The 25,185-nt window shown below is 31.4% G+C and overlaps 1 protein-coding gene and 1 non-coding gene across 2 annotated transcripts; both read left to right on the top strand.

Annotated features, from left to right (window-relative positions):
• Nucleotides 1-14,447: 14,447 nt before the first annotated feature.
• Nucleotides 14,448-23,582, top strand: LOC118193274 (cuticle protein 10.9-like). Its single transcript, XM_035364327.2, has 4 exons — nucleotides 14,448-14,546; nucleotides 16,400-16,450; nucleotides 18,833-19,100; nucleotides 22,011-23,582. Exons 1-4 carry the CDS (start codon nucleotides 14,538-14,540, stop codon nucleotides 22,124-22,126), a joined length of 444 nt encoding a protein of 147 aa, XP_035220218.1. The 5' UTR covers nucleotides 14,448-14,537; the 3' UTR covers nucleotides 22,127-23,582.
• On the top strand, nucleotides 18,060-18,132 carry TRNAT-UGU (transfer RNA threonine (anticodon UGU)). Its single transcript has one exon. It is a non-coding gene; the product is annotated as a tRNA-Thr (tRNA).
• Nucleotides 23,583-25,185: the final 1,603 nt, after the last annotated feature.

Raw genomic sequence — 25,185 nt, 5'->3', positions numbered from 1 at the left:
GACACGACAATTAGCCAGAAATTAATTAATTTCCATTCACTTGTATTTTTAAAAAAATCTTAACAGACGGTCTCTCTCAGATAAGAACTCCACAAAATACATCCCTCAAGAATTCAAAGTCCCACCCACTACCATAAATTTCTTCAACCAAGTCTTACCGACTGATATAATTCAAAGCCCCTACTGCCGCTAAGAATTTTCGGACACCCTACACTTCTGAGTCAGACACGAAGAGAACACACTGCCAACTCCCCCACTAGAAAGAATGTAAGTTACTTAATACCTTTCTGGCCTTTATATCTTCATGTACATTCACTGATCTTATTTATATTATTTTCTATTTTATTTTTATATTATTTTTATATTATTTTTATGTTCTCTTTGATTTGTTTTTGCAAAGTTTGCATTATTTATCTTTTTTATAATCTTCTATGTTTATTTCAACTTTACTTTGATTTCGATTTCATAATGACAATTCCCAATGTTTAATTTCTACAAATAATATAGTACTCAAATACATAAAGATGATAGTGTCGGGGACGATTACTCGAGTTTTACAAGATTTCTCTACAGTAATTGATTTTTACTCCAAATTGAATTGACTAAAATGCTTCATGAGAATCAGTTCTTTGAGTAACAACTATTCGCGGAAATATTTGGCCTGACTAGAATTGCCGGTTTGGCTTTAACTTATAACTCGAGTAAAGACGAAACACTTTCATATTTACGTATTTTTATCAATTATTGATCATTGAACGGGAGTTGGTTTGTTCCCCTTGAAAAGTCAACTAATTTCCGATCAATGACAATAATTACATGTTTTAATTTTTACTTTTACAACTGTAATATTATTCCTCGTGATGATTTAACTCCAGTCCCCGTTAAAACATTATTAACATTTTGCTTTCAAATTACTTCAAAACATCTTTCAAAATATAACTTACCAGTATGGATGCACACTTTTAAAATAATTCTACTTTAATTAAACTTAGGAGATAATATAATCAATTAATCAATACTGTTTAGGAAATAAATTATATATATATATATATATATGTATATTTATATATACGATTGCTGCAGTCGATTATAACAAAAAAGGGAGATGTACATAGCAGTCCCATATACAAAATTTCAACGTTCTACGGCTACTCGTTTTTGAGTTATGCAAGATACATACATACAATGTCAAGGGAAAAAAAAAAAAAAAACCCTCTTCTGAAAATCCAATTAATTCAATTTATAATCCAATTTAAATCCAATTTACAATCCTTTTTGGCAAAAATAGTCCTTTATTCTGTCTGTACGTGCAGACGTCACGCAAAAATATCGTTCAAATGGTTTCGAGAGGGGTCGAAATGGATATTTTCGTCAGAATATAATACCCGAAATTTACAATACTTCCTTTACTTCGTACAAGGAAGTAAAAATAGGAAGGATAGTACATCAAATAAAGTAAACAAAATTCTTAAAAATATCGGAGTAATAGCTTGTAGACGTTTTTTCAATAATAAAAAGGTTTGAATGCAATATTATTTACTTCACATGAAAAATATGCAAGACTTCTTTTCAGAATTTTATATCAGTTACACTGAAAAAGCTTCTCTTGAACCAAACAAATATACTATTTTAAATGTCAGGATAGACTTATAAAGTAACAACTCTTAATATTTAATCTAACTTCGTGGAATTAAATTATGACATCAGTAACTACGACAAAGAAGACACGAAATTTAAATACCTTCACCGTAATCTACTTTCGACTGTAATTCTATAAAATGTAGGACACGATTCCTTAGCGTCAAATTGTATGACAAGAGTATAAGGAAATGATCATTAAGCAGAGAAAAGTAGCTTCTACTGTACTCTTCGTTCTAAATCTGTTAACCTTTTTTTGAAAACTCATGTTTCATATTCCTCTCAAGGAATCAAGAAAAGAAAACATAATTAAAAAATGAATCTCCATTAAATGTTTGTAGAACTTGCGTTTTAATAGTGTAAATGAAATAAAACTGGTCCTCACTTTAAGGATCAAGGTTGCCAATACAAACTTTAGCTACAAATTGCATTTTCCAAAAAGCAGTAAGAAAACGATATAAAGCTTACCATTAGAGTGACGTGCAAGTAATTATTTTCCAATGAGATAATTAATGGATGATGTTAGGAATATCTTCACTCTAAATTCGAAAGAGTCCTATCCGACTCTAAAGGAGTGATATCCCACCTCCCTCTAATGCCAAAATGGCACCAACCTCGAAGGAGCGATATTTCACTCTAGTAAAAAGCGGTCCCTTTTCACACAAAAACAGGAGTGACTCTTCCTTCGTTCGCTCTTCTTCGATTGTCAAATATCGCCCGATATTCGGGTGAAACCACACACATTACAAGGAGTTATAATAATAGTCTGCTCACTCCTTGATGATGCGATTTTTATATAATTATTTTATAGGCAAACTAAAAATTGGTATTTGCTATGTAAACTTTATAGCTGATGTATTGTTTTAGATATCTGGTTAATATTATCTCTTGAAAAAAATATTTTACACTACTTTTTAATATGCTATTGTGATTTTAATTATCTGATATATACATCTGTTTCAGATTTGCTACCTATGTACTTACTTAAACATTTATTGGTGATGAGATTTCTTTCCAGATCTAACGAAATATACATATAAAAAATTACATCCATATTAAAATATTGGAAATTCGGTGTAGTTAACATTCTGAAATACTTAACACTATCACTTTCTCACAGAATATATTTTATTTTACAGAAACATGGCTTTTGCCTTTATGTGTAGTAAGCAATAAAAATAAGAACGTCAATGCAACTTATATATAAGAACTGGATTATGAATCAAAGTAGACCATCACTGAAATAAAAAAACACAGTTTACAGACAATCATATCTTCATTGTTTAGACACAGTTTTTCTTTCCAAATCTAACGAAATATACATATAAAAAAATTACATCCATATTAAAATATTGGAAATTCGGTGTAGTTAACATTCTGAAATACTTAACACTATCACTTTCTCACAGTACTTCTGATGTGAAATTACTTTGCACTCACAGAATATATTTTATTTTACAGAAACATGCCTTTTACCTCTATGTGTAGTAAGGAATAAAAATAAGAACGTCAATGCAACTTATATATAAAAACTGGAATAGCAAGATATTCGCAATGAAAAACTTAGTTTTTGAATAAAAAATAAGGTTTTTCAGGTACTTAAAGCTTTGAATAAATATTTCAGATATTTTCAAAATTTGATTTGAGAAATAAAAAAATGCTTAGTTTCATAAAAGAAATTTAAAAAAATCATTTTAGATGAATCATATATATATATATATATATATAGTGATATACATTCTAAATTTTGTATACATATTTTAATTTAAAAAAGCAAATTATGCTTATTCACAAGATTTGGGCACGTAATCATGTAAATTGTAAGCTAAATTTTCTATTAAATAATCATACTAGTTGGAAAAGTAATTTATTAAAAATAGTTTTTGACAAATTTTATAATGAAAATTTGAATGTGTTAGAACAGCTGATCATATATATATGTGTCAGTAAACCTGTATCATAATCTGATAGATTTAACTTCTTAAAATGCTACTTATAAGTGAATATATTAATACAATTTGTGAATTGATGTTACTAGTAGTTTGTCTACTTGAGCATAATATGCATAAAAAATCGAATAATAAATTTTAATATACATTGAAGTAAGAAACAAATGCGAATTTAATTTCCCTTACATGAAAAACTATTCAGCTTTATTTTTAATAAATGAGATTCAGAAAATAAGTAACCATAAAATACTACTTTCATGCTATTGTTTTTAGCTTCATATATTGCACAAAATATTGCAAAAGAAATGTTTCTATTTCTTATTACATAATTATGAAGAGCTTAAAATTAATTATTACCCCAAATTATGAATAAAGTCTAAAATCTTCAGTTAGCTTGTTACGCTTTCTATTTTTGAGAAGTTATATGCATACAAATTTCTATACATTAATCATTACAGGTTAATAAATGCTTACATATACTTTTAGACTATAACTTATTTTTATATATGCTAATTCCAAGTCTCATTTGAGAAAAATAAAGTAAATTTTAAAGTGAAATAATATGGATTATAGCTCACATGTGTAAGCTAAAAATTCATTTTTCATAATTCTGCTGAAAATTATTATGTATTTCATTTATTGATTAAATCCGAATAGGAATCATTACCATAACTGCAGAATTATAACAATTTCAATGAACGAAGTATTTTAAATATAAGTGAAAGCAAGCAAATGCATGGAAAAACTCTTTATTAGGAAATTTATGTACATATATATACATATATAAAAATGGAAAATATGACAATAAAATGACATTAAAAATATGAAATGTAATGGATGTACAGAATGCAATAAATTCATACTAAAACGTGTATTTAAAGAGTCCACACAAGCTCTAGGAGTGCTGACATTATACAAAAGGCTTGCCACAAAATTATAAAAATTTGTTGATGTATGTGCATATTGAATGCTAAATACAAATTAGCTTTAAATAGAATGTCAAATGCCTTCATGGCATGATTTGGGCATGCTATTAAGTGATTTACTGCTTTAATATAGAATGAACTTGTAATACACACTATCATGGGCTGTTTATTCTGAGCTGGTCCAAGAGATTCCATGTCTTCTATTCCCTGAAAATAAATTTCTTTATTAAGAATACATCCATTACCTGTCTATTAGGACAAGTCAAATACCAATGAGCCATACTAGAAAGCTTATCTTTCCAATTAAAAAATATTGCCAGAAAATTTTTTCTTCTTTTGAAAATAAGTAATTCCATTCACATAGAGGTCTTTTGCTTTTAGTTTCTGTAAAAAATGCAGTATAAATACATATAGGAATATGTAAATATTATATTGATGCAAATATAGAATAGGATAGTAATGCATACTGCTATTTGTGCGTTCCTTCTTAATGAAAAATGTAATAAATAATGTACATAAAAATGTAAAACGAACAAACTATATGGAGAATTAGTCTGTCTTTTCCTTATGAAAACAAGTATTATCCCTTCATAATAAACTATTGTTATTGTAAAGATATTTTTTCTTGATTTCATGATCGCTATAGTCTGGCTGGAAGTGTATCTTTTGAATTTCACCTTGAAGCAATTTTTCCATCACGTTACAAGTTTAAAAAAAAAAAATCTATGTTCACTGTATATACATGCATATATATGATTAGTGTCATGCTTTAGATTTAGATCATATAAAGACAACACACATATTACAAACCATCTTATTCTCTCGAAATATTTGCTAGTATGTTGGTGACATTCAAATCAATGCAATTCTAATTCTACAGAAATTAGCTAAATGACCATGCATCATCTGTGGGTACAATAGTCGAAAGCAGCCTGAGAAGATGAATTTTAGCCACATGAGGCCAAATACATTCACTGTTGTAAAATGGCTATTTTAATATAATCTGCCCTCTTAAAATGAAAGTTAGTGCAAAGCATATCAAAATTCCTCAATACTTACATTTAGCAAATATTAGAAGTGCAGAATTTGGAATTTTTTTTTTTTTTTTTTCCAAAAAACAGCCTGATGCTAAAATGATTTTGTGTATAGGAAAACAAACAAAATAGTACTTTACGGTATTAGAATTAATGTTTTATTTCAAAAATAAACCCAGATATTTTGTTTTTATATATATCATTTTGACATTTTATAGACTTTTTATTGTGCACTGAGCGAAGCAGCAAGAACTCTGGCTACACCTCTAACAGTGTTCGCATAACTTAGTTATTGAAAATGTAAACAAGCTGTGTTACCTGGGTCTTTAAATCCTATCTAAACCAGAAAATGAATTCATATGAGTTTATTAAGATCAGGTTACTTACATTTTTTTTTCCTACTTTAAAGGACTGTGGATAAGAAAAGGTTTACAAGACTTGTTTGATACAACAATAGCTTTTGCTAATGTAAACAATTATATTATTTTGAACATTAACTTCATCAGATCCTCTCACTCATTTTAATATCACCTGGAGAAGATATAATAACTAATTGAAATGAAAAGGCAATAATCTTGAAAAGTAATAAGTAAATGTCATTAGTTTAACTTTCTAACTATTGAATTGATGTATATGAATTAATCTATGAATCATTTTAGAATTATCATGTTTAAATTAGTATATATTTCGACAATTTTGAAAGTATGCCTGACAAGTTTTCTTAGAAGGGGGAAATAAATAAATAAAAATAACCCGTCGAATTAGGTTTTCTCCCGCAATAGAAGGGAGGGGAAGCTGTTTTTTAATTGTCCATTCTATTATCTGTTAATAAAATAAGTTAATTTTTTAAATATGATAGGCGCTGCCACAAATATAAGGCAATATTGCTTAATTTTCATATTATAAAATAAAAATGCATCAAACATTTAGGTTTTATGGCTTACATATAAAAAAGTCGTTTTGTTTCAGTTGAAATAAAAATGTTTAGACATGTACGAATTTTACTATTTAATTAAGTCTGAAAAAAACATGCCTTACATTTTTTAAAAATAAATACTGTTTTTTTAATTTTCTTATTTGCATTAAAAGAAATAAACATTTGGTGTACATATTATATATTGGCATATACGTATATTTGTCAGTAAATACATATTTAGCATAAAAAAATACATGTATATAGCATATAAAGTCAACTGAATATCTGACATTTTCAAAAATCCGGACTAGGTATAGTTTTTAATTTAAAACAGAGTAGAAAATAAAATTACCTTTTAGGACATTAACAGCATCTTCGGGAACTTCCTGCAGTTATAAAAATCTGATAATTTTGAACTATCATGTAATGCCTCCTGAAAAAAAAAAGTATTTTATTGTGCTACAGTTTAAAAGAAAGACAACGGGCAGATAAATTTGACAATTTCTCCCAGAAGGACTGTTAATTTCGTTTTGGCATTTTGCACCGATTCCCGATATGTTTCATTTCAAATTGCTGCCACCAAACATTATATTTAAAGAAATTAAATAATGAAGAATCTGCATAAATGTATGTATGTTTCTCGCATTGTAATAAAACAACGGTACCTAGAGCCATCAAATTTTGAATAACGTAATCTTCCATAGAATATGGGCATGTGGAAGCCCTAATTTGAATTTGGTTTTATTATTTGCTTTATTATTTAATATTTTGTAATACTTCAACGAATTTTTGATTAACAAAGTAAACGATTTCAAAGCGAGCAATGGCAAGACTGTACGAGTAAAAAAAAAAAAAAAAAAAAAAATATATATATATATATATATATATATATATATATATATATATATATCTTCAGCTCGCGAGACTCTGTATTGGAAATTCTAAAGATATGTTCATTTTAAAATTATTTTGCGATATTGCTGTTGAATGTTTTTATGGTTTAAGTGCGAAGAACATGATATTTAATAAATAAAGGTAACACACAAAATGTTAAAAAAACGCCCCTTTGGACATAATTTAAAATCTGAAGCTTTAAGTCTTTTTTAAAGAATGCAAGATTTTTTTTTAAATCGTAAACGGAAAGCCGTCTTAGCAGCTTTATTGGCCTCCCGGACTTTTGAATGTTCAAGAGGCCTTAGCTACACCTACACTCTCGAGAATAACAACATATTTGCAAAAATATAAGTTTTAGAGTGCTGATATGACCCAGGTAGTGCTAGTGTTTATATTTTGGAAAAATTCAGCTTTGCAACAGTAAGTGAATTTTATTGTCACAAACTATAAGCAGAATTTATAAAAAATGAAAGTTAAAAATCTATTAAAAACTACTAGAAGCTGAAAACGATATGACTTCAATAGGAAATTCAGTAAAGTATACGGTTTTTATTTCTTCCAATACTACCAAATAATTTACACACTTTATGTTATAAAAAAAATCAAAACTTTAGTATGCATTTTTTTTTTCCACCGCTGTTCTTCCTATTTGAAATAGGAATGCATGCAAAACTAAATTTAAATAATTAAATTCGATAGCTTTGTGTAAATTGTTCAAAAATAAAAATAATGTTAAGAATTATTTACAAAAAGTACCATCCATACGTACAGCTTTCATTGTGTTAGCAGTACGTAATAAATAAAACTACGTTACAGCATTACACTCTTAAAGCAAATTTACAGACATCTAAAAAAAAAAAGAGCAAACTAAAACTACTTTTTATTACATACTTCAATTTTGACACATAAATCTAACTATAATTTATAATAATTAAGATATTTATATTAAGAAATAATTGTATATATATTTTAAAAGCGAACTTACTTTTGGCAAAGGAGCTGTATCCATTGTTACGACTGTCCTCGCTTGAAATGGCGTTCTTTGGCTTAGCAAACTTGTTTGGTCAGTCGGGGTGGACAATGGCAAGACAGGGGGTCATCCTGCTCCTTCAATTCACTCCCTTCCCCAAGGTTATTATTGCAAGTGGAAAACATGTCCTGCTACCAAGACAGTAAATTTGCGTTGTTTGACACGAAACGGAGCGAAAACTGCTGTCACCCTCCAAATCCCACTCTGCGAGATTTAGAGAGTTTATACCAAGCGAAATGGCATTATTTGAGAGAAATGGTGATTTGCTACATGGGGCGTTTTACTAATGCCACGCAGTTAAATTTATTAATGTCGCGTGCTTTACTAATTAGCATAAATTAACAAACCTAAATTGGCGCGAAAAGTGGAGACTCTAAGCGGTTTTATCAGAGATAGTTTACAGAATAATTGTAACGAAACACTTTAGATATTTAGCCAACTTTGCAAAATTCGAAAACTGCAAATCTCACATACTGAGTCCTTAGTTCTTAGGCTTAGTAATCCACAAACCAGGTCAAAGCACTACTAAGTACTTAGGTCTAAAAATTGATAATCAAAAGATCAAGTCTTTGAATCAAGTACCTTGGGTTAACAATCGACAAGAACTTCTCCTGGATTTCTCATTTTCAAAATATTAAACTTCGTAGATCATAAATAGCTAAGTGACTACGACATATACATGGATATAACTGGAGCTTAAATCCCCATATAACACGGATCTTTTAAAAAACAGTCACATCAAAAATGGTAAATTACTGAGCCGGAATTTGGACAAAACAAATGACAGTGAGAAAGATTAAATATTTAAATTCAATTCAAAGGTCTTTTGCTCTTTGCACTACTCGAGCCTATCGCACAAAATATAGCTCTTGATACTTTAACCAAGTTTTACTCTTCTACTTTACTTTTTCTTTCTTTCCTTTTCTCCGCCGGCGGCACAGTACGTTTAGGAAAGGTGCTTTTCAGCCTGATTAAGTCCCGTTGACGAAACATTTCTTAGTGCCTTAGAATAAATTCTGCAAAATCTGTCTTTGCAAGGGAAACAAGTGATGGAATTAAGAAAAATAAAATAGAAAGTGAAGGGCGGCTGAGGAACGAACTTGAATACACAGGAAAACATGCACGAGATGAGAAGATAAGTGAATATAGTTCTATGTAAATGCCGAAAATTTGGAAGGCAACACGGCATGCAGCCACGGCACTACGCGAATTGTATCATGGCTCCGAATTATTGGAAATCAGAAGTGAAATGTTAGTGCAGTTCTTAATACGCTTAATGGCATATAGGTTATTAAAAGTGTTTTTAGCTCAAGCGTAGCAATGTTCATTAGCTGTCTTCCGAAACTGAAATCTGGCTGTTTCCTGGCAATCGAAGATGTAATGATCTGAGGCATAATGTAAGATCTGAAATCTACGATATAATGAGCTGCTCCGCAGACGCATGCATCACTGCCCCGAAGTCCGAAGCAGTTTAACTATTTCAAACAAGGGCTTTGACCAGTGAGAAATTGCGTTAACTTCGCTGTTTCGTTCTTGAGTTCCTTGATGATTCTAGGTATGTATTTGTACACTTTTCTTCCCGTCAGGTCCTCATTCCAGATAGTCTACCACTGTACCATGAGTTGACAATTTGTTGCAGCCTTCATATGTGAACATGGGGCTTGCATGAAGAGGATTCTAGTTTTTGGGTTCATGGTTACTTGTTTTGCTATTTCATCAGCTCTTTCATTACCAAAAAGCCCATGTGCACGAACTCATTTGAGTTTCTGTCTCTTGTTCTCCGGCAAGGAAAGCAGTAGTCTCTGAATTTCTTTCACTATCTGGAATTTGCATCGTTGACCCTGGATAGCCTGGAGACTGGAGGCTGAGGCACTATATATTATTATGGGCTTTTCTGTTTGATGAATTGTACAGCTACTCTAAGAGCAACTAGCTCGGCTTGAAAGACTGAATTGTCGGGACTTAGTCTTCTTGACCGGATTTGGATTGCATTGCTCCCTAGCATTTCACAAAAACCGCAGCCAGTACCTTGGTCTCCTTTGAAGCCATCTGTATACAAAGCATGATTTTCCAGTGCTGCCGAGGGTTTCATGTCAACTTGAATGTTAAATTCCGCTGGGTGCCAGGTTGTTGACGTGATATTCAATTTAAAAGCTCTGTGAAAATAATGTCAGTTAAACAGTGTTGTGTTGCATTTTAATCTCTGTGTCCGAACAACTGCACATTCTGTTTGTATCACGAGATGAAGTGTGGGTAACTAAGCTAGCACATTCAGGGCATTAGTGGGGGATGCGCGGTATTCCCTACAGATGCATAGTAAAACTGGTTGTTGCGTCGGTCTAAGGAAATGTGCTGGTGACAGGTGAGTCTGTCATCTATAATTACATCTAGGTATCTTAGCTATTGAATGATTTTAATGTTCATACCGCCTATTTTAATTCCTGGGATGCGATTATATCTTCTTCCATAGTTTATCACTAGTCCCTGTATTTTGGCCTCTGAAATTGCGAGTTTGTGATCTCCTGCTCAGTTGACAAATTTATCCAGTGCATATTGTGCACACGTTTCATATTCTCGTCTGTTGTGACCTCAGACTATCAGCAAGAAATTGTCCGCGTAGGCAAGTATTTCGATGTCTTTGTTGTAGTTGAAGAGTTCGAGAGCAGAATCCGCTATGAGGTTCCAAAGAAATGGTCCTAAACATGATCTTTGTGAACAGCCTCAATTTAAGCTTGATGAATAACCGCCTTCGTTTGTTGTAGCCTGAACGTACCTGGCGCTTAAGTACTCTTCCACTATCAATCAGCCAAAAATGGAAAGCACCTACATGAAAGTTCTTCAACTTGACCAAACTGCAGAATTTAACAAACAAACGTTTCTGCCATCCAATTATAAAAAGAAAATTTACCCCAATCTTATTCATCCAGCGCTTCGCTTCAGCAAATTAAAAATTTCCCATGTCTGATCGAAGACAGGTAGTTCATCTCCAATTGCATATACCGATGAATCCAAAAATTGAAGGAAAAGTTGATTCAGCAGTGTATTCTCAAACTGCCCCTTCAAATATCATCAAATGGGAAAGTCATCTCCCTAATCATATTAATAGTATTTTACAAGCGGAATTGTCAGCCATAAAAGCAGCGATTGAAATATCCATTCTCAAAAATCTCAACGATCTCCACTTACCATAAAATCTGACTTCCAAGCAGCTATTTTAGAGATTAAAAATCCTTTACTTTTATCTTTATAGATTTACGACATAAATTCTCTTCTTGCCAAAATTCCATTATCATACTGCATAAATTTAGTGAACCTTTACATCCTGTGAATATGTACAAATTAAACTACAGTTTTGAGCTTTGAAAAATGTATTAACTTTTTTTTTTTACAACTAAAATAACCCCATGGACACCTACCTCTTTGATATTATTACTACAGTTCATTATAACATTGTGTTCCCAGTACTTATTATAATTATCTCATTATGTTTATTCGTATATGAATTATGTTTATCTGGTATTTTTGATACACTAAAACAGATGTTTAATTTGTAAATTTCAAATTGTATTGAGGCTGTATTGTAATCTCTTTATGTCCTAAATCATTATTTTTAATAAATACTGGATGCGGGGCATACGGTGGGATTGCACGATGTACCGTAATAGGTAAACTCTAGATTACTTAGAAAGCTCCAGTTCCGCATTTTCTCAACCTTTCTTTATAAATTCTTATAAAGTTTGCATTTTTACTCCCTTGTACGAAAGAAAAGATGTATTGTAATTCCGAAAATTTTCGGGTGTCATATTTCAACGAAAATATCAATTTTGACTGCAATCGAATGCAATTTAATGAATTTTTTGCATAACATCTGTAGGTAAGGACAGAATAAAGGACTCGTTTTCCCAAAATGGATTGTAAAAAGGATTTAAAATGGATTCAGAAGAGATTTCATTTCGTGAAGCCTGTACGTACATATATATGTATGTATCTCGCTTAACTGAAAAACTAGTAGTCTCAGAACGTTGAAATTTTGACTGCTATAACACGTAGTGGTCCACCTCCCTTTTTGGTTACAATCAGTCGCACTAAACGTATGTAAATAACTATATATGTACCCACTTTGTTACTCGTCTCCGTGAGCTCAGTTTTTTTTTATTCTTATATGTTAGTAAATTGTGCATTTTTTGGTTTAAAAATGATTGAATTATGTTATTCTTATCTTCCAGTTACGGTTTTTATGCCTTTAGGTAATCTGCAGGCAAGAGTTGTAGAATTATCATCAATTTAAAAGTTGTTTAAGTGCAGCTAAGCCTAATCGTTTTATCATAGCAACCATATTTGTTTACATTTGAAAGTTAGCAGAATAGTGAATTCAATTTCTGCACCTTCAGTATCTTTTCCCCGAGCAGGACCAAAAGCCAACTTTCAGTTCTGTGCACCAAAAAATCTGTCTTCTTGCACGCTTGCCAAATTGCTTGTTTTTGCATAGAAATTCTAATTATAAAAACTGTTTTTCTAATTGTTTCAACTATATTTGGTATTTTATATTTTTCTGTTCGGTTTTTATTTCTTGCTACGAAGTGAGAAGTGAATTAATTGAATGAGAAATATAGAAGATTCTCGAATTTGGGAGAACAGATGAATTTAGGAAGAGATCACCAAATCTAGAATGTTAATTTGAGCGATAGCTGCTTTAAAAATAATTTTCGCCAATTATTTTTAAAGCAGCTATCGTATTTTCTTATGTCTTTCATATTATATGTAAGATACGGCGGCTGATTTCTGTTTTGAGAATGGCATATCATTAGTTTTCAGAACCGAATTTCATTTACGGACTGAGTGGGAGAATCTTTGGCTAGGTCATCCTTTAGAAAGACTGAGAATTTCATTTAGGGTTGAGAGAGTGCCATCCTGATTGCAGCAGAAATTGAAAGCAAATTTCAGGGAAGTTGGATTTATGGATATTTAAATATTTTGCTACTAGTGATGAGGTGTCATAAATGTCTTTATTATATGAATGATATTTATGCCAACACGTAACTTCGGGAATCATTTTTTTTTTGTTTTTTGTTTTGTATTCTGCATTTTTTTACTTGAAATTAATGGTCAGTAATTGGTTTCATTTTCCGTTTTAATCCTCTCGTCTAATGCCTCTGAAAACACAATTTGTTTTAATCCTGTCAATTTATATGAAAGACGGGTTTTGCAGATCATATTGGGAAGGTATTTTCACAGATTTCTTGGATTTTGTTATAAATGTTTGTATTGTTCATTTAGATATTTCTTTGGAGAACTAGCTAAGCTGCAATTAGGAAGTTATGGGTGTTGTAGATTGCTGAATTTACTTCAGACAACCATAAATGTTTTTCCCCACTCACTTCTTAAACATCCGTGGCGTAAAATCTTATAAACACTTCGCACAAATATAATAATATAAGTATACTGCAAATATAAAATTAATAGATTTTCCTTATATGGATTAACCGATAAAACAAACTCCACGCTTGCATTTTCCCAGGAAATATGTCTAAGATTTATGAAACAAAGTTTCATAGGGTTTATGAAACAAAAACATCGAGTTTAATTTGCAGCTAGAAAATTAAGCGTACTTCGTTGAGCTAATTAGAAAACTAAAGGTGCATCGAAAGTAAGATAAACGTTAAATTATAATACACCCAGAAGTCTTGCCGCTTTGTATGCATATGCTTAAATCTGCATAAATAATTTGACACGAATCCTGAATTATAATCACCCCGAGTTAAATGAGGGGATCAGTCTCATTTTTCACTTTTATTTGCTATCACGTATACGAGAATGAGAGTGAAAGCTTTTATACTTGTTTCCTTGCGTCCCATATGTGTTTAACCTACACCATTTAAACCATTTAAACCTCATGATAAGGTGGCTTCTGTTCCAAAATTTAAAAATCTGAGCTTTCGCAATACCAACAAAGGAACTGTTACACATTTATTTTTCTTCTCTCCTTTTGTAACTTCTTATTTGTAAACAAAAAATATAATAAAAAGGAAGACATGTTGCTTCGTTGTGGATATATAAACGGCCGAAATTTCGAGAAGTGTACAATTCAGAACTGTTTCTGCAGTCAGTTCTCTCCAAAATTTCTACAGTGGAAATTAATATTTATCCATTATGCTCAAGGTAAGCTAATAACAATAGATTTATAATCCTTTTCAAATGTCAAGAGTTTGAATATGCAAATATTTATCCATTATTTTCAAGCTAAGCTAAGCTAATTGTATAATTAATAATCTTTCTTAACTACCTGGAGTTTCCATAAACACATTTTATTTATTTTGTCTACTGTCTATTTTTTAGTTTTTAAATATAATTATATTGAATTAAAAGGAAGCTTTGAAGAGTAATTGAATAACATAATTATATTAAAAATAATTACTTCTTTCAAATAAAATAAATTAATTTTCGCTTATATAATATAATTGTATATTATGTGTAAATAATGCAATTGTATTTTATATGTATAGTTTTATATATAACATTCTTCTAATATAGGTATTTTGACACAAAATCGGACTTTTTCTGAAATGGCATGCCAATTTTTTTCCATATTTCGTTTCTACGACTCCAGTTATGCTAAATTGCCAAGTTTTATAAACATCGCACGAGTAGTTTTTAAAAAAATTAGCTCTCAAAATTTTAGCTACTCCATGTTAATTGAATTTGCTATATATTTATTAATATCTCTTTTCTTATTAAACTTAATTAATTCCTTCTTCCAGAATTCAAAAATTAGCTTAATACAAACATAATTCGCACATTTTTTATAATTTATTTTAAAAATTTGTATTTTAAAATATTGTTTGTAACTTTTTCAAAAACAGTTTCGTATTATAACCTATTAAATGTTTAACATCTTTTTAAAGTAGATATATTTCTAGGAGCACCTGCAAAAAATTAGAGTTTTTTATTCGAAATTTCCTAAGATATACGTGAATTTACATTTTGGCGCGTTTTGAAGTTTCCCATATTCGTTATAAGCGATAATACCGCAAATTTGATTTACGCACTTTGTTAAAATTGTTTGAATGTGTGAACGACGACCTTTATTCCGCTCGTGTACAATGAAAAAAAGTAAAAGAAAATAGGTTGCTATAAATTAATAAATTCGTCAAGTGAATTATTTTTGGCGCAAACTGAGAAAAATGCGCCAAGATAAATTGTTAATTTTCTCACCAAAAATTACAAGATTTAATATTTAAGCATAATCTGAGTTGTAGAATTGAAATATGGAAAACAATTGACATGTCATTCCAGAAAAAGTCCGATTTTGTGTCAAAATACCAACTTTAGAACACTGCTTTATATAAATCTAATACATACCTAAGACGCGCTTTCGAGACATGAAAAATGCAATTTGAATTTCGCCAATCGGCGGAGTAGAACGGGAGCTATAGAAGTGTCCCACTTTTTTGCGCAGTTTAAGAAGCGTTTAGAATTCTGAACTAGTATTAATGTTAAATAAAATACTGGAACGAAATGGGGTTTGATAGCTCTGCGGTAGCATATTCCATCCTTGGTTTCAGACATATTTGGTACCTTAATTTCATAATCGCACTTGTGATTAAACGAGGATAATTGGGAAGGTAGAAAACCCCATCCAGTGACGCTAAACACAACTGGAACGAGTTTAGCTTGAAATAATAGCTAAGAGTGCATTTGACACACCATTACACAGATATTTTCTCGCTTCCAGATAATGCTGAAGCTCAGAATCGTTCATGGATAATTAATTCCCAATGGAGATATAATAATTAATTTTAATTACCTGCACGTGATTGTTGGATTGGGTTGCTCAGATGCAGCATGCCTATCCACTCTCTTACAACCGAAAAGAGCTTTGATCCCTCGAGTGACCACTAATTTGAAATTTAATTATATTATCAAGTTTTGAGGGACTCAGTTTAGCATATATTTGAATTTATGATGCCACAAAGGAACTAACATAAATTTTAATTCCTTTTGTTTATTTTTAGGCACTCATTTTCGTTTCCTTTGCTTTCCTGGTGCATGCACAATACCGTCAGGTGAGTATTTAAAATATTTACGTCAAACAAGAGTTTGTTTTCAGCCGTGGCAGATACAAATTAGGTGATAATTATGAGTTTTAAACTATTTAAGCATTTTCAGAGCAAAATCAGAATTTGATAACTTTTAATAGTTAGCGTTAATTCACACTCAGGTAATTTTAGTATTATCTGTCCACTCTAAGTAGAAATATACTGCCAAATCGCGAACAAGAAACAGTTGTTTAGGTATCTTAAGACTGTGAATGGTTAAACATCAACCCCAAGATATTAGGAAATGGAATAAAATATTACACTTAGATTACCGTTTGTTTATGATTTACTTTTAGTTAAAAGCAGAAAAGTAAATATTTGTTTAAAGTATAACAATACAAAAATCAGGCCAATGCGATTGCCTTGCTAATTACTACAGAATCAACATGTTTCTTACCGAAACGTTTGGATTAAAATCCTGGATATGGCATGGCAATTTATTTATTAGTATGTTTGTGTCATAAAGACACTTCAAATTCATCGATCCAGAAATCCGATCGAGAGGTTGTTGGTAATAGAAAAGGAGGGTAAAATATCTTCAGATTTCATCACCGATTAAAATTGTGATATGATCGAGAAATTCGAGTGACTGTCACCATGAAGCTCAAGTTACATGACTAACGCTAAGGTAATAGACACGTGGATATTCATAAGATTTTCAATACCTCTAGCTTGAGCTTCGCTACAATTACGAAGCGAAGTAATGCCATTAATTATAGGGAATTCATGAATATTTGCATATGTTTACATCGGTGCTTAAAATTTGTCAAGGTAAGTGTCTTGAGAGGTTGAAAGCAGATGAAGGGGTCACGAGACTTTCGGGTTTTGTTCGAGGGTCTCGTGCGTCTCTTCCAGGGTGTTCCTTATGAAAACTACAATGAAACTGATTAAATGTCACACTACTACCAAGGCCTTGGCTAGCCACAAGTACTACTCTAATCTTCCACTTGGCCATGGTGAATTTATACAGCTTATCTGATTCCGATCAGAATAATGAAAATAACAGAAATAATGTGGGCATCATTATTTGTTCATAACAATAATACTATAAGAATAGGGGTAACACTATTATTGTAAAATAGAAAAATAATAAAATGGCTGACTTATAATATTCATTTATAAGGAATTTTCTGCCTCCGTTCTGCATGCCTTCGTGATGTAACGGTTACCACACTCGGAGAGCAATCGGCAAGTCCAGGTTCGAGTCCCTGCTAAGGCATTGATTTCTCACGTAATTTTGCTTCAGAAATAATCCAATGACTCTACACATCATTTTAAATTTTTTTTAAGTGTTTGAACAATATCTGTTTTATAATGTATAAAACAGATAGTAAAACAGATAGTGTTTAGTATATCTGTTTTATAATGGAGATACTCTTTCTCGTGGAGTCTTCTTTTTTGACTTTTTTTTAATGCAATTTAATTATAAGCTAGTTCTCTACAGAAAGTATTTCTTGAAGATGTTCATACGAAAGACCCAAGAACATCTTCCTGTAAATATTAGTTTAATTGACAGTGCACAGTGATCTTAATACTTTACATCTACTATAAGGTATTTCTCTGGCTTTCTTAGCATGCCTTCGTGGTGTAATGGTGAGCACACTCGACGTGTATTCGAGAGGTCCGAGGTTCGAGTCCCGGCGAGGGCACTGCTCATTTTTCACATCTGCTGCTTGAAAAATTGCCTAATGTCCCTATAGTGGTGCTCGAACTAAAAAAAAAAGTAGTGGATAATGATTCTGGAATAATTATTAGAGTTCCTTATGGAGGTTTAGGAAATTTTTTTTCTCCTTAAGCTGCACTTCAATTAGAAATAGTGTCAAAAGAATAAATGGTAAAAACGTTCCTTTCCGTTAAAAGAAATACCCTTCTCAGTTCAATTAGAGCTATGATTTGTATAATTCATATAATAATATATTAATAAAAGCAAGGTCTGAACTTTTCTTAGATGATAACAGTAAAGGACAGGCGAGAGCTCTATCATAAAGTTAGAGCTAATTATTACCAGAGGAATTAGGCAGGAAAATCTTCAGTTTCGGCTCTGATGTACTACATGCTGCTTGAAATATCAGTTATGAATTTGAGCATTAACACGTTAATTATAAAGCCTTCGCCTACATTTTATCGCCAACAAAGTTAACCATCAAGTTATATTTTAGGAAAATATGTTAATAAAGTTTTACTTCAGTGGTTTTATCTACTTGGAAGTGGCTTATTAATATTTTACAATTAAACATTAAAAATGATTATTTAAACTAAAAATTAATAAAAATAATTAAAAAAATTAGGTTTTTTTTTTACCAGAGTACTTTTCTCGTGAAACTGAATTTTAACACATTTTATACACAGGATTATAACGGTATTCCCAACCCCTACCAATTCAGTTACAGCTCGCAAGCTATCGGTGGCGGTAGCTCCCACCAAGAATCTGGAGACGGTAATGGACGAGTATCCGGATCGTATTCTGTGGTAGACGAAGATGGTCGTTCAAGAACCGTAGAATACGTTGCTGATGAATTGGGTTTCCGTCCAAATATCATCACCAATGAACCAGGCACTAGCAACCTAAGCCCTGCTGATGTCACCGTCTCTTCCAGTGCCGATGATGGATATGGGGGTACGTATAATTTAACGTATAATTTGTTTATGAAATTTCTGATACTGCTGATCGCATACTAATTGGTGAAAAAATTGTTATTCCCAGCGCGAGAGACTGTATGTAGGAAATTCTATAGATATGCTGCTTTTAAATATTTTATGCATTCACTATTCAATTGAATTTTATGTGACGTAATTGCGAAGAACATAATATTTAATTAGTAAATTTAACACACAAAACGTTAATAATAAATAGACAAACAAATTTTTGCAAGCCATCTTACTTAGAAAACTGTACATTGAAATGATAATGATAAACTTGGAAAATACTGAAAAAAATTTAAAAATATATTTCAACTCTTAACACTTCATTATGAATTCTAAACGCATGCTGCTTTTAAATTTTTTGTAATTTTGTTGTTGAATTTTTTATGGCGTTAGGCGGCGAAAATTATGCTTAATGATAAGACAAAAAGAAATGGGTTAGTAGGAGTAAGTGCAAAAGCAGACTACGAGCTCAGCGAGGATGTTGAAAAACTTTAACAAACCCTTTTGTGTGACTATTAAAATCTGAGGATTTTATTTTATTTTACTTTTTATTTTATCAGCCCTAAGGAGTGGTATCCCAAAAAGGTTATTAGTTTCGAAACGACATTGGCGCTGTTTCGTTATAAATGTCCACTTCACTTTTCAAATTGTTACCTCCAAATATTATCACCTTGGATTATATTTAAAGAAATTAAATAATGAAGAATCTGCATGAATGCATGTATGTGTCACGCATGTGAAAAAATTACGGTACCTTGAGCCATCAGAACGTAATCCTCCACCCGAACAGGGTCACCTGGATGTCCGAGTTTTGAATCTGTTTATGTGATATTGCTGCTGAATTGAATTGTATGGGTTTTAAGTGCGAAGAATATGATGTTTAATAAATAAAGGTAACACACGAAACGCTACAAAAATGCCCCCTTAGGCGTAATATAAAATCTGAAACTTTCAGATTTTATTAAAAATTTATTTATTTAATTTTTTTTAAATAAGCATTTAAATCAACTAATCCACTGTTTCTGCGAAATACTTCTGTTCTGAGGTGTCTTCGATTTCCTTGCCATAGCCTCCAAGGGTAATTCTTTGTTACTTCAAACATGAATTCCTTTGGATAACAGTTTTTAGTCTTAATAAATCGATATTTGGTAATCGTATTAAGTGGGTCTGTAGTTCAGGTCTTTAATTCCTGGTTACCATCTCAGATGCTTTAATATTCAGCACTGTAAAGCAACTCAGTTAGATAAGCTTTATCAAGTTATCATTTAGATAAGCTTTAGTAATATTCACTGGTTTCACTAACCAACACACAGCGATAAAGCTAGATAATTTCGAATTGCTGATAAGAATTAGTCCGTTCTAATGATAACAGAAAATTCTATTATACTACATTTGCAATAATTGTGCCAGTTCTATTAACCGTAAAAATTTGCTTTGGCCTTGAAGCAATGTGAGGATTTGGCTAATTACTTCTCAAAGCAACATTCAAAATCTTACTCTCTAGAAAAGTCTGATTTGTACACCACATGACTTCCTTGTACGGAATATTAAATTATACACATTTTTTTGCTGCATATTATTTCCTCGAATTTCATCATCGATAGATTTCTCGTTCAATTAATTCAGTTCTCACTTCGCGGCAAGGCAAAAATACATAAAACCTCAAAATATCTTCATTCAAAATTGAAAGATATTAAAAAAATATAAAACACCAAATACAGTTAAAACAATTCAAAAATAATTTAAAGTTAAAATTACAGTTTCTTCGCAAAAACAAGCAATTCGATTAGTGAGCAAGAAGGTAGAGTTTTCGGTGCACAAAACTGAAAGTTTACCTTTCGTTTCATTCAGCAAAAAGAGACTGAAAGAGTAGAAACTGACTTAATTTGTTGTGGACGCTATACTGAGTCAATATATGGGATACTTTAATAACTTAATTGATAATTCCAGAATAGATTAAGCGTAATTTTATTCGCAAAAATAAAAGAAAACGTTACTTTGTGGTTGTGAAGCTTAGTTTCTGTAGATTGGCAACAAATCCACTATTCTGCTAAGTTTCAAATGTAAAGAAATATGACTGCTATGGTAAAAAAATTAGGCTTAGCCGCACTGAAACAACTTTTAAAGTGTTGATAATTATACAACTAATTGCATGTAGGTTAACTAAAGGTAACCAGAAGATTAGAACATCATAATTCAGTAATTTTTAAAGCAAAAAATGCACAATTTACAAACTTATAACAATATATAAATTGAGCTCACTGAGCCGAATAACAGAGGGGATATATATATATATATATATATATTACTATATGTATATATATACATATATTCATATACTTTTGGTACTGCCAATTGTAACCAAAATGGGAGATGCACAACTACATGTTATAGCAATCTTATATACAAAATTTCAAAGTTCTGAGGCTACTCGTTTTTGAGTAATGCGAGATACATAAAACGTACAGACACCACCAAAAAATCTCTTCTGAATCTATTTTAAATCAATTTTATCATCCGTTTGGGGAAAAAGAGTCCTTTATTCTGTCCGTTACGTACAGATGTCACGAAAAAACATCTTTAAGTTGCATTTGATAGCGGTCAAAATAGATATTTTCGTTGAAATATGATACCCGAAAATTTTCGCGATTACTATACTTTCTTTACTTTGTACAAGGAAGTAAAAATCAAACAGGAAAAGAAATCTATCAAATAATCTTTATTACAATTAAAACTAAAAATCTTATACATGCTTGTAATTTGACCTATGAAATTAATACTTCATCCTTACTGAGCTTTCGTTATCAGATGCATGATACATTAAAGATTAGTCTGTTTGTGCACCATAGAAAGTTTTAATCATATACTTTCTCTTATGCAGGAATCCAAACTCTAGGAGCACCTCCTCGTCCAATTGCAGACTTCGTTCCTGCAAGCCCACCTGTAGTACCTGTTCAACCAAGAGTTCAACTTGTACGCGTACCAGTTCCGTACTAGCTCAAACCTCAGTTCATATTGCAATAAAGGCAACAGCAATTGCCTTAATGTTGATGAAAGCAGCTTAGGAGCTTTGTTTCTCTCTGTCCTTGAAGTCTGCTGTAGTTTCTGGTTTCTAGTAGATTTATCTGCTGCTTTTAAGAATTTTATTCCTATATTCCGATATCTTCTAAGACTATTCCATATTTAGCTTGAACCTGCGAAAGTAAAAGAATTTTTCAAAAATTCTCTCACCAATGCTATAGCTTTAGCCATAATTTTGCAAAACATATTCGAGTAAGTTTAACTTTACTTGAGGTTATGCTAAAAATACCTGAATAACTATCTCTTACTTCTAATTTGAATAACGCATTGTGTCATACATTTGAAATATAAATTTTCTAAGGAATTATTCTTACCATGTGCCTTCGTGTGTGATGGCTAATGTAAGCATGTAATGTAAGCATGTCTAGCTAGCAGTGGAGAGGTCAAGAGTTCGAATCCCATTAAGGACCTTGCGGATTTTTCATATTTCCTAAGCCGAAACCTAAGGACGAATAAATGAAAATAAACCTAAGGACCTAAAACGAAGTAAACCTAAGGACTCTGCAACTTTAACAACTTCATATTTTTCCTAGCCAGCTTGCTACATTTTTATTGCCTATATTTTCATTGTGGAAGGAATTACACTTCACTGTTGCACAAAAATTACAGCAAAGTTGTAGTTTTAAATTTGTGAAGACTCATACATTGGTCCGGCTGTTTGATTCTCATTTATAAATACCTTAACTAGCTATTTTTATTTTGCATAATATAAAAGGAGGTAAAGATATCATTGAAATTTTATGTTCGAAATTATTCGATAAATTTGAAATTCGTTTAAAATTTAACTTTTTGCATAATTTCAATATTGTATTAAACACTTCGGTTATGAAATTCAGATTAAAAAGCATTTTTGAGATGGTGATAAAACTGATTGTGTGCTATTTAATTGAAGAATTTTTACTGATAGAAACCATACCTTTCTGAATTTTATATTAATAGATAAAATTCGAGGAAGGATAACACCATTAATGAGAAGAATTGAGGATGTTAGTTGAACCGATTTTAATATCTATTGATGGTGTATATATGAACTTATGATAGAATTTATGTTTTATTAAAAACTTATCTTGAATCTATTCAGAAGAACAAGTCTGGCTTTAAAGAACTAGAAGTATGTCTTGCATGTTATTAAAATATTTTTAATGTTATATTATTTCTTTCACACTGAATATGAAGCAGCGATGAATTACACAGTGTTTTGGAAATTGTCTGGAGGAGCTTTTACTATCTGTACCTGTTCCATACTTTATTGTATCTCTGTTTTTATTTGCATGTTTGTTTCAATTCAATCTTTCGGTTATGCTGCACATTCATCAACGTTTATTTGCATAGCTGTATTAATACAATTATCAATAAAATTATATTTATTTAATTGGCTTTATTTTCTTGACATATTTATTAAACCGATTTTTATACCATGATAATCAAAAGCTGATTGTAGATAATTTTTAGTGCAAATTGGATTCGCAGTGCAAGTTGATAATTTTTAGTGCAATAAAATAGCATAGTTCTTGCGTGATCACTAAAAACAAAGACGGAGAAGACAAGAAAATAAGAAATGAAAGTTAAGTAATAATGTTCACATGATTAAACCCGAGCTTTTCGGAAACAAAGATAACTAAACAATCACTATGTGAAAGTCTTTTAGAATAATATTTTAAGCTTAATTTATTCACAAACATAAAGTTAATCGAAAGTACGTCACATAGGAAGCATACATTACAAGCAATCACACACAGTGGTTGGCAACAGAACGTTAATTAACTAAACAAAAAATTATTGCCAGGCAAGAGAAACAAAAACAATTGTTGCTATAGCAACAAGTATTAACTATGCTGTGCTTTTAAGAGAGCCTACTACTGACCGAACAGTAAAGTCACTGAACACTCATAGTTGGATCAGAAATTGCTCCCTGCGAACGAGTCGGCTGCAAGAGCGGTTTTATGGTTTTTCCTGTGTGTAAGTTGGATACAAGCCAGGTTTCCTTAGAAATTCCTCCACGAAAGCATCGCTTCCCTTAGGCAGAGAGCCCTCGTGAGTTTTGCCATAATGAAGTAAACCAAACCAAACTTAGTATTTCTTCCAATTATATTGCCATTGACCAACAAACATGCAATAATTGCTAGATCAGATACACACTTAAAATACGAGCCAGTTTCCCTTACAAAGTCCTCCACGAAAGCATCCCTCCTCTTAGGCAGAGAGTCCTCATGCGCTTTGCCATAACGAAATGAACCACCATACCAATTTTAGTATTTCTTCTAAGTCTTTTGCCCCTAACGAACACAAACATGCAATAATTGTTGGAACAGTTATATGCTGAAAATAAATATGATTTATAACAATAACATCCAGTGTTCATAATACTTTTAATGTCTTTCTTACGTTGAGTCATTTCCTGAGTTTTTCAGATTTTGTTTTGAAGGAGCTTTTGAAAAGATAGCCAACTATTTATTAGAATGAACATACTTGTTATGATATAGATTTATCGTAATGCATTTTGCGAATAAAATGGCAACACACATTATGTACTTTGGCTTTTATAAAATGCTGGTTTTTTATGAACTTGATAGCAATTTGATTATCAATTAAGTGAGGAACATCTGCAGACATTTCATCATCTACATCCTGAGGTAATCTCAATATTTGTTTCACAGCATTTGATGTTGCAAATGAACTCAACTTTGATTTTCGAAGTGGAAAGAATTGACTGTATTTGTCCAAACTAAGTTACAGCACTGTTGCGGAGCTAGAACATATAACCAGTGTAATTTCTTCTGCACAACCAGCTTGAGAACATCCAATTAAACGAGAGGTTCATTCATAACTGAAACATATCGATATCATAATCAATATGTTTCAGTTATGAGCTTTGAAAATACATCTCGCAGCATTCAACTGTACTTTTCCAAAACGTCTCTTGAAGCTTCCACTTTCCTTGAAATCTACTTACTGAAAGCGTTATATCTGGACTC

This window comes from Stegodyphus dumicola, chromosome 6, assembly GCF_044657685.1.
Source record: "Stegodyphus dumicola isolate Sdum_Otavi_A_Nest chromosome 6, ASM4465768v1".
NCBI lineage: Eukaryota > Metazoa > Arthropoda > Arachnida > Araneae > Eresidae > Stegodyphus > Stegodyphus dumicola.
Note: the sequence above shows the minus strand (reverse complement) of the source record. Positions and strands in the feature narration are given on the sequence as shown.

Bases quoted from the DNA above. Each gene is read 5' to 3' on its own strand.
- LOC118193274 (XM_035364327.2), top strand. The intron at 16,451-18,832 runs GTGAGTATTTAA...TTTTATACACAG, and splicing joins TGCATGCACAATACCGTCAG to GATTATAACGGTATTCCCAA. The intron at 19,101-22,010 runs GTACGTATAATT...TCTCTTATGCAG, and splicing joins TGCCGATGATGGATATGGGG to GAATCCAAACTCTAGGAGCA.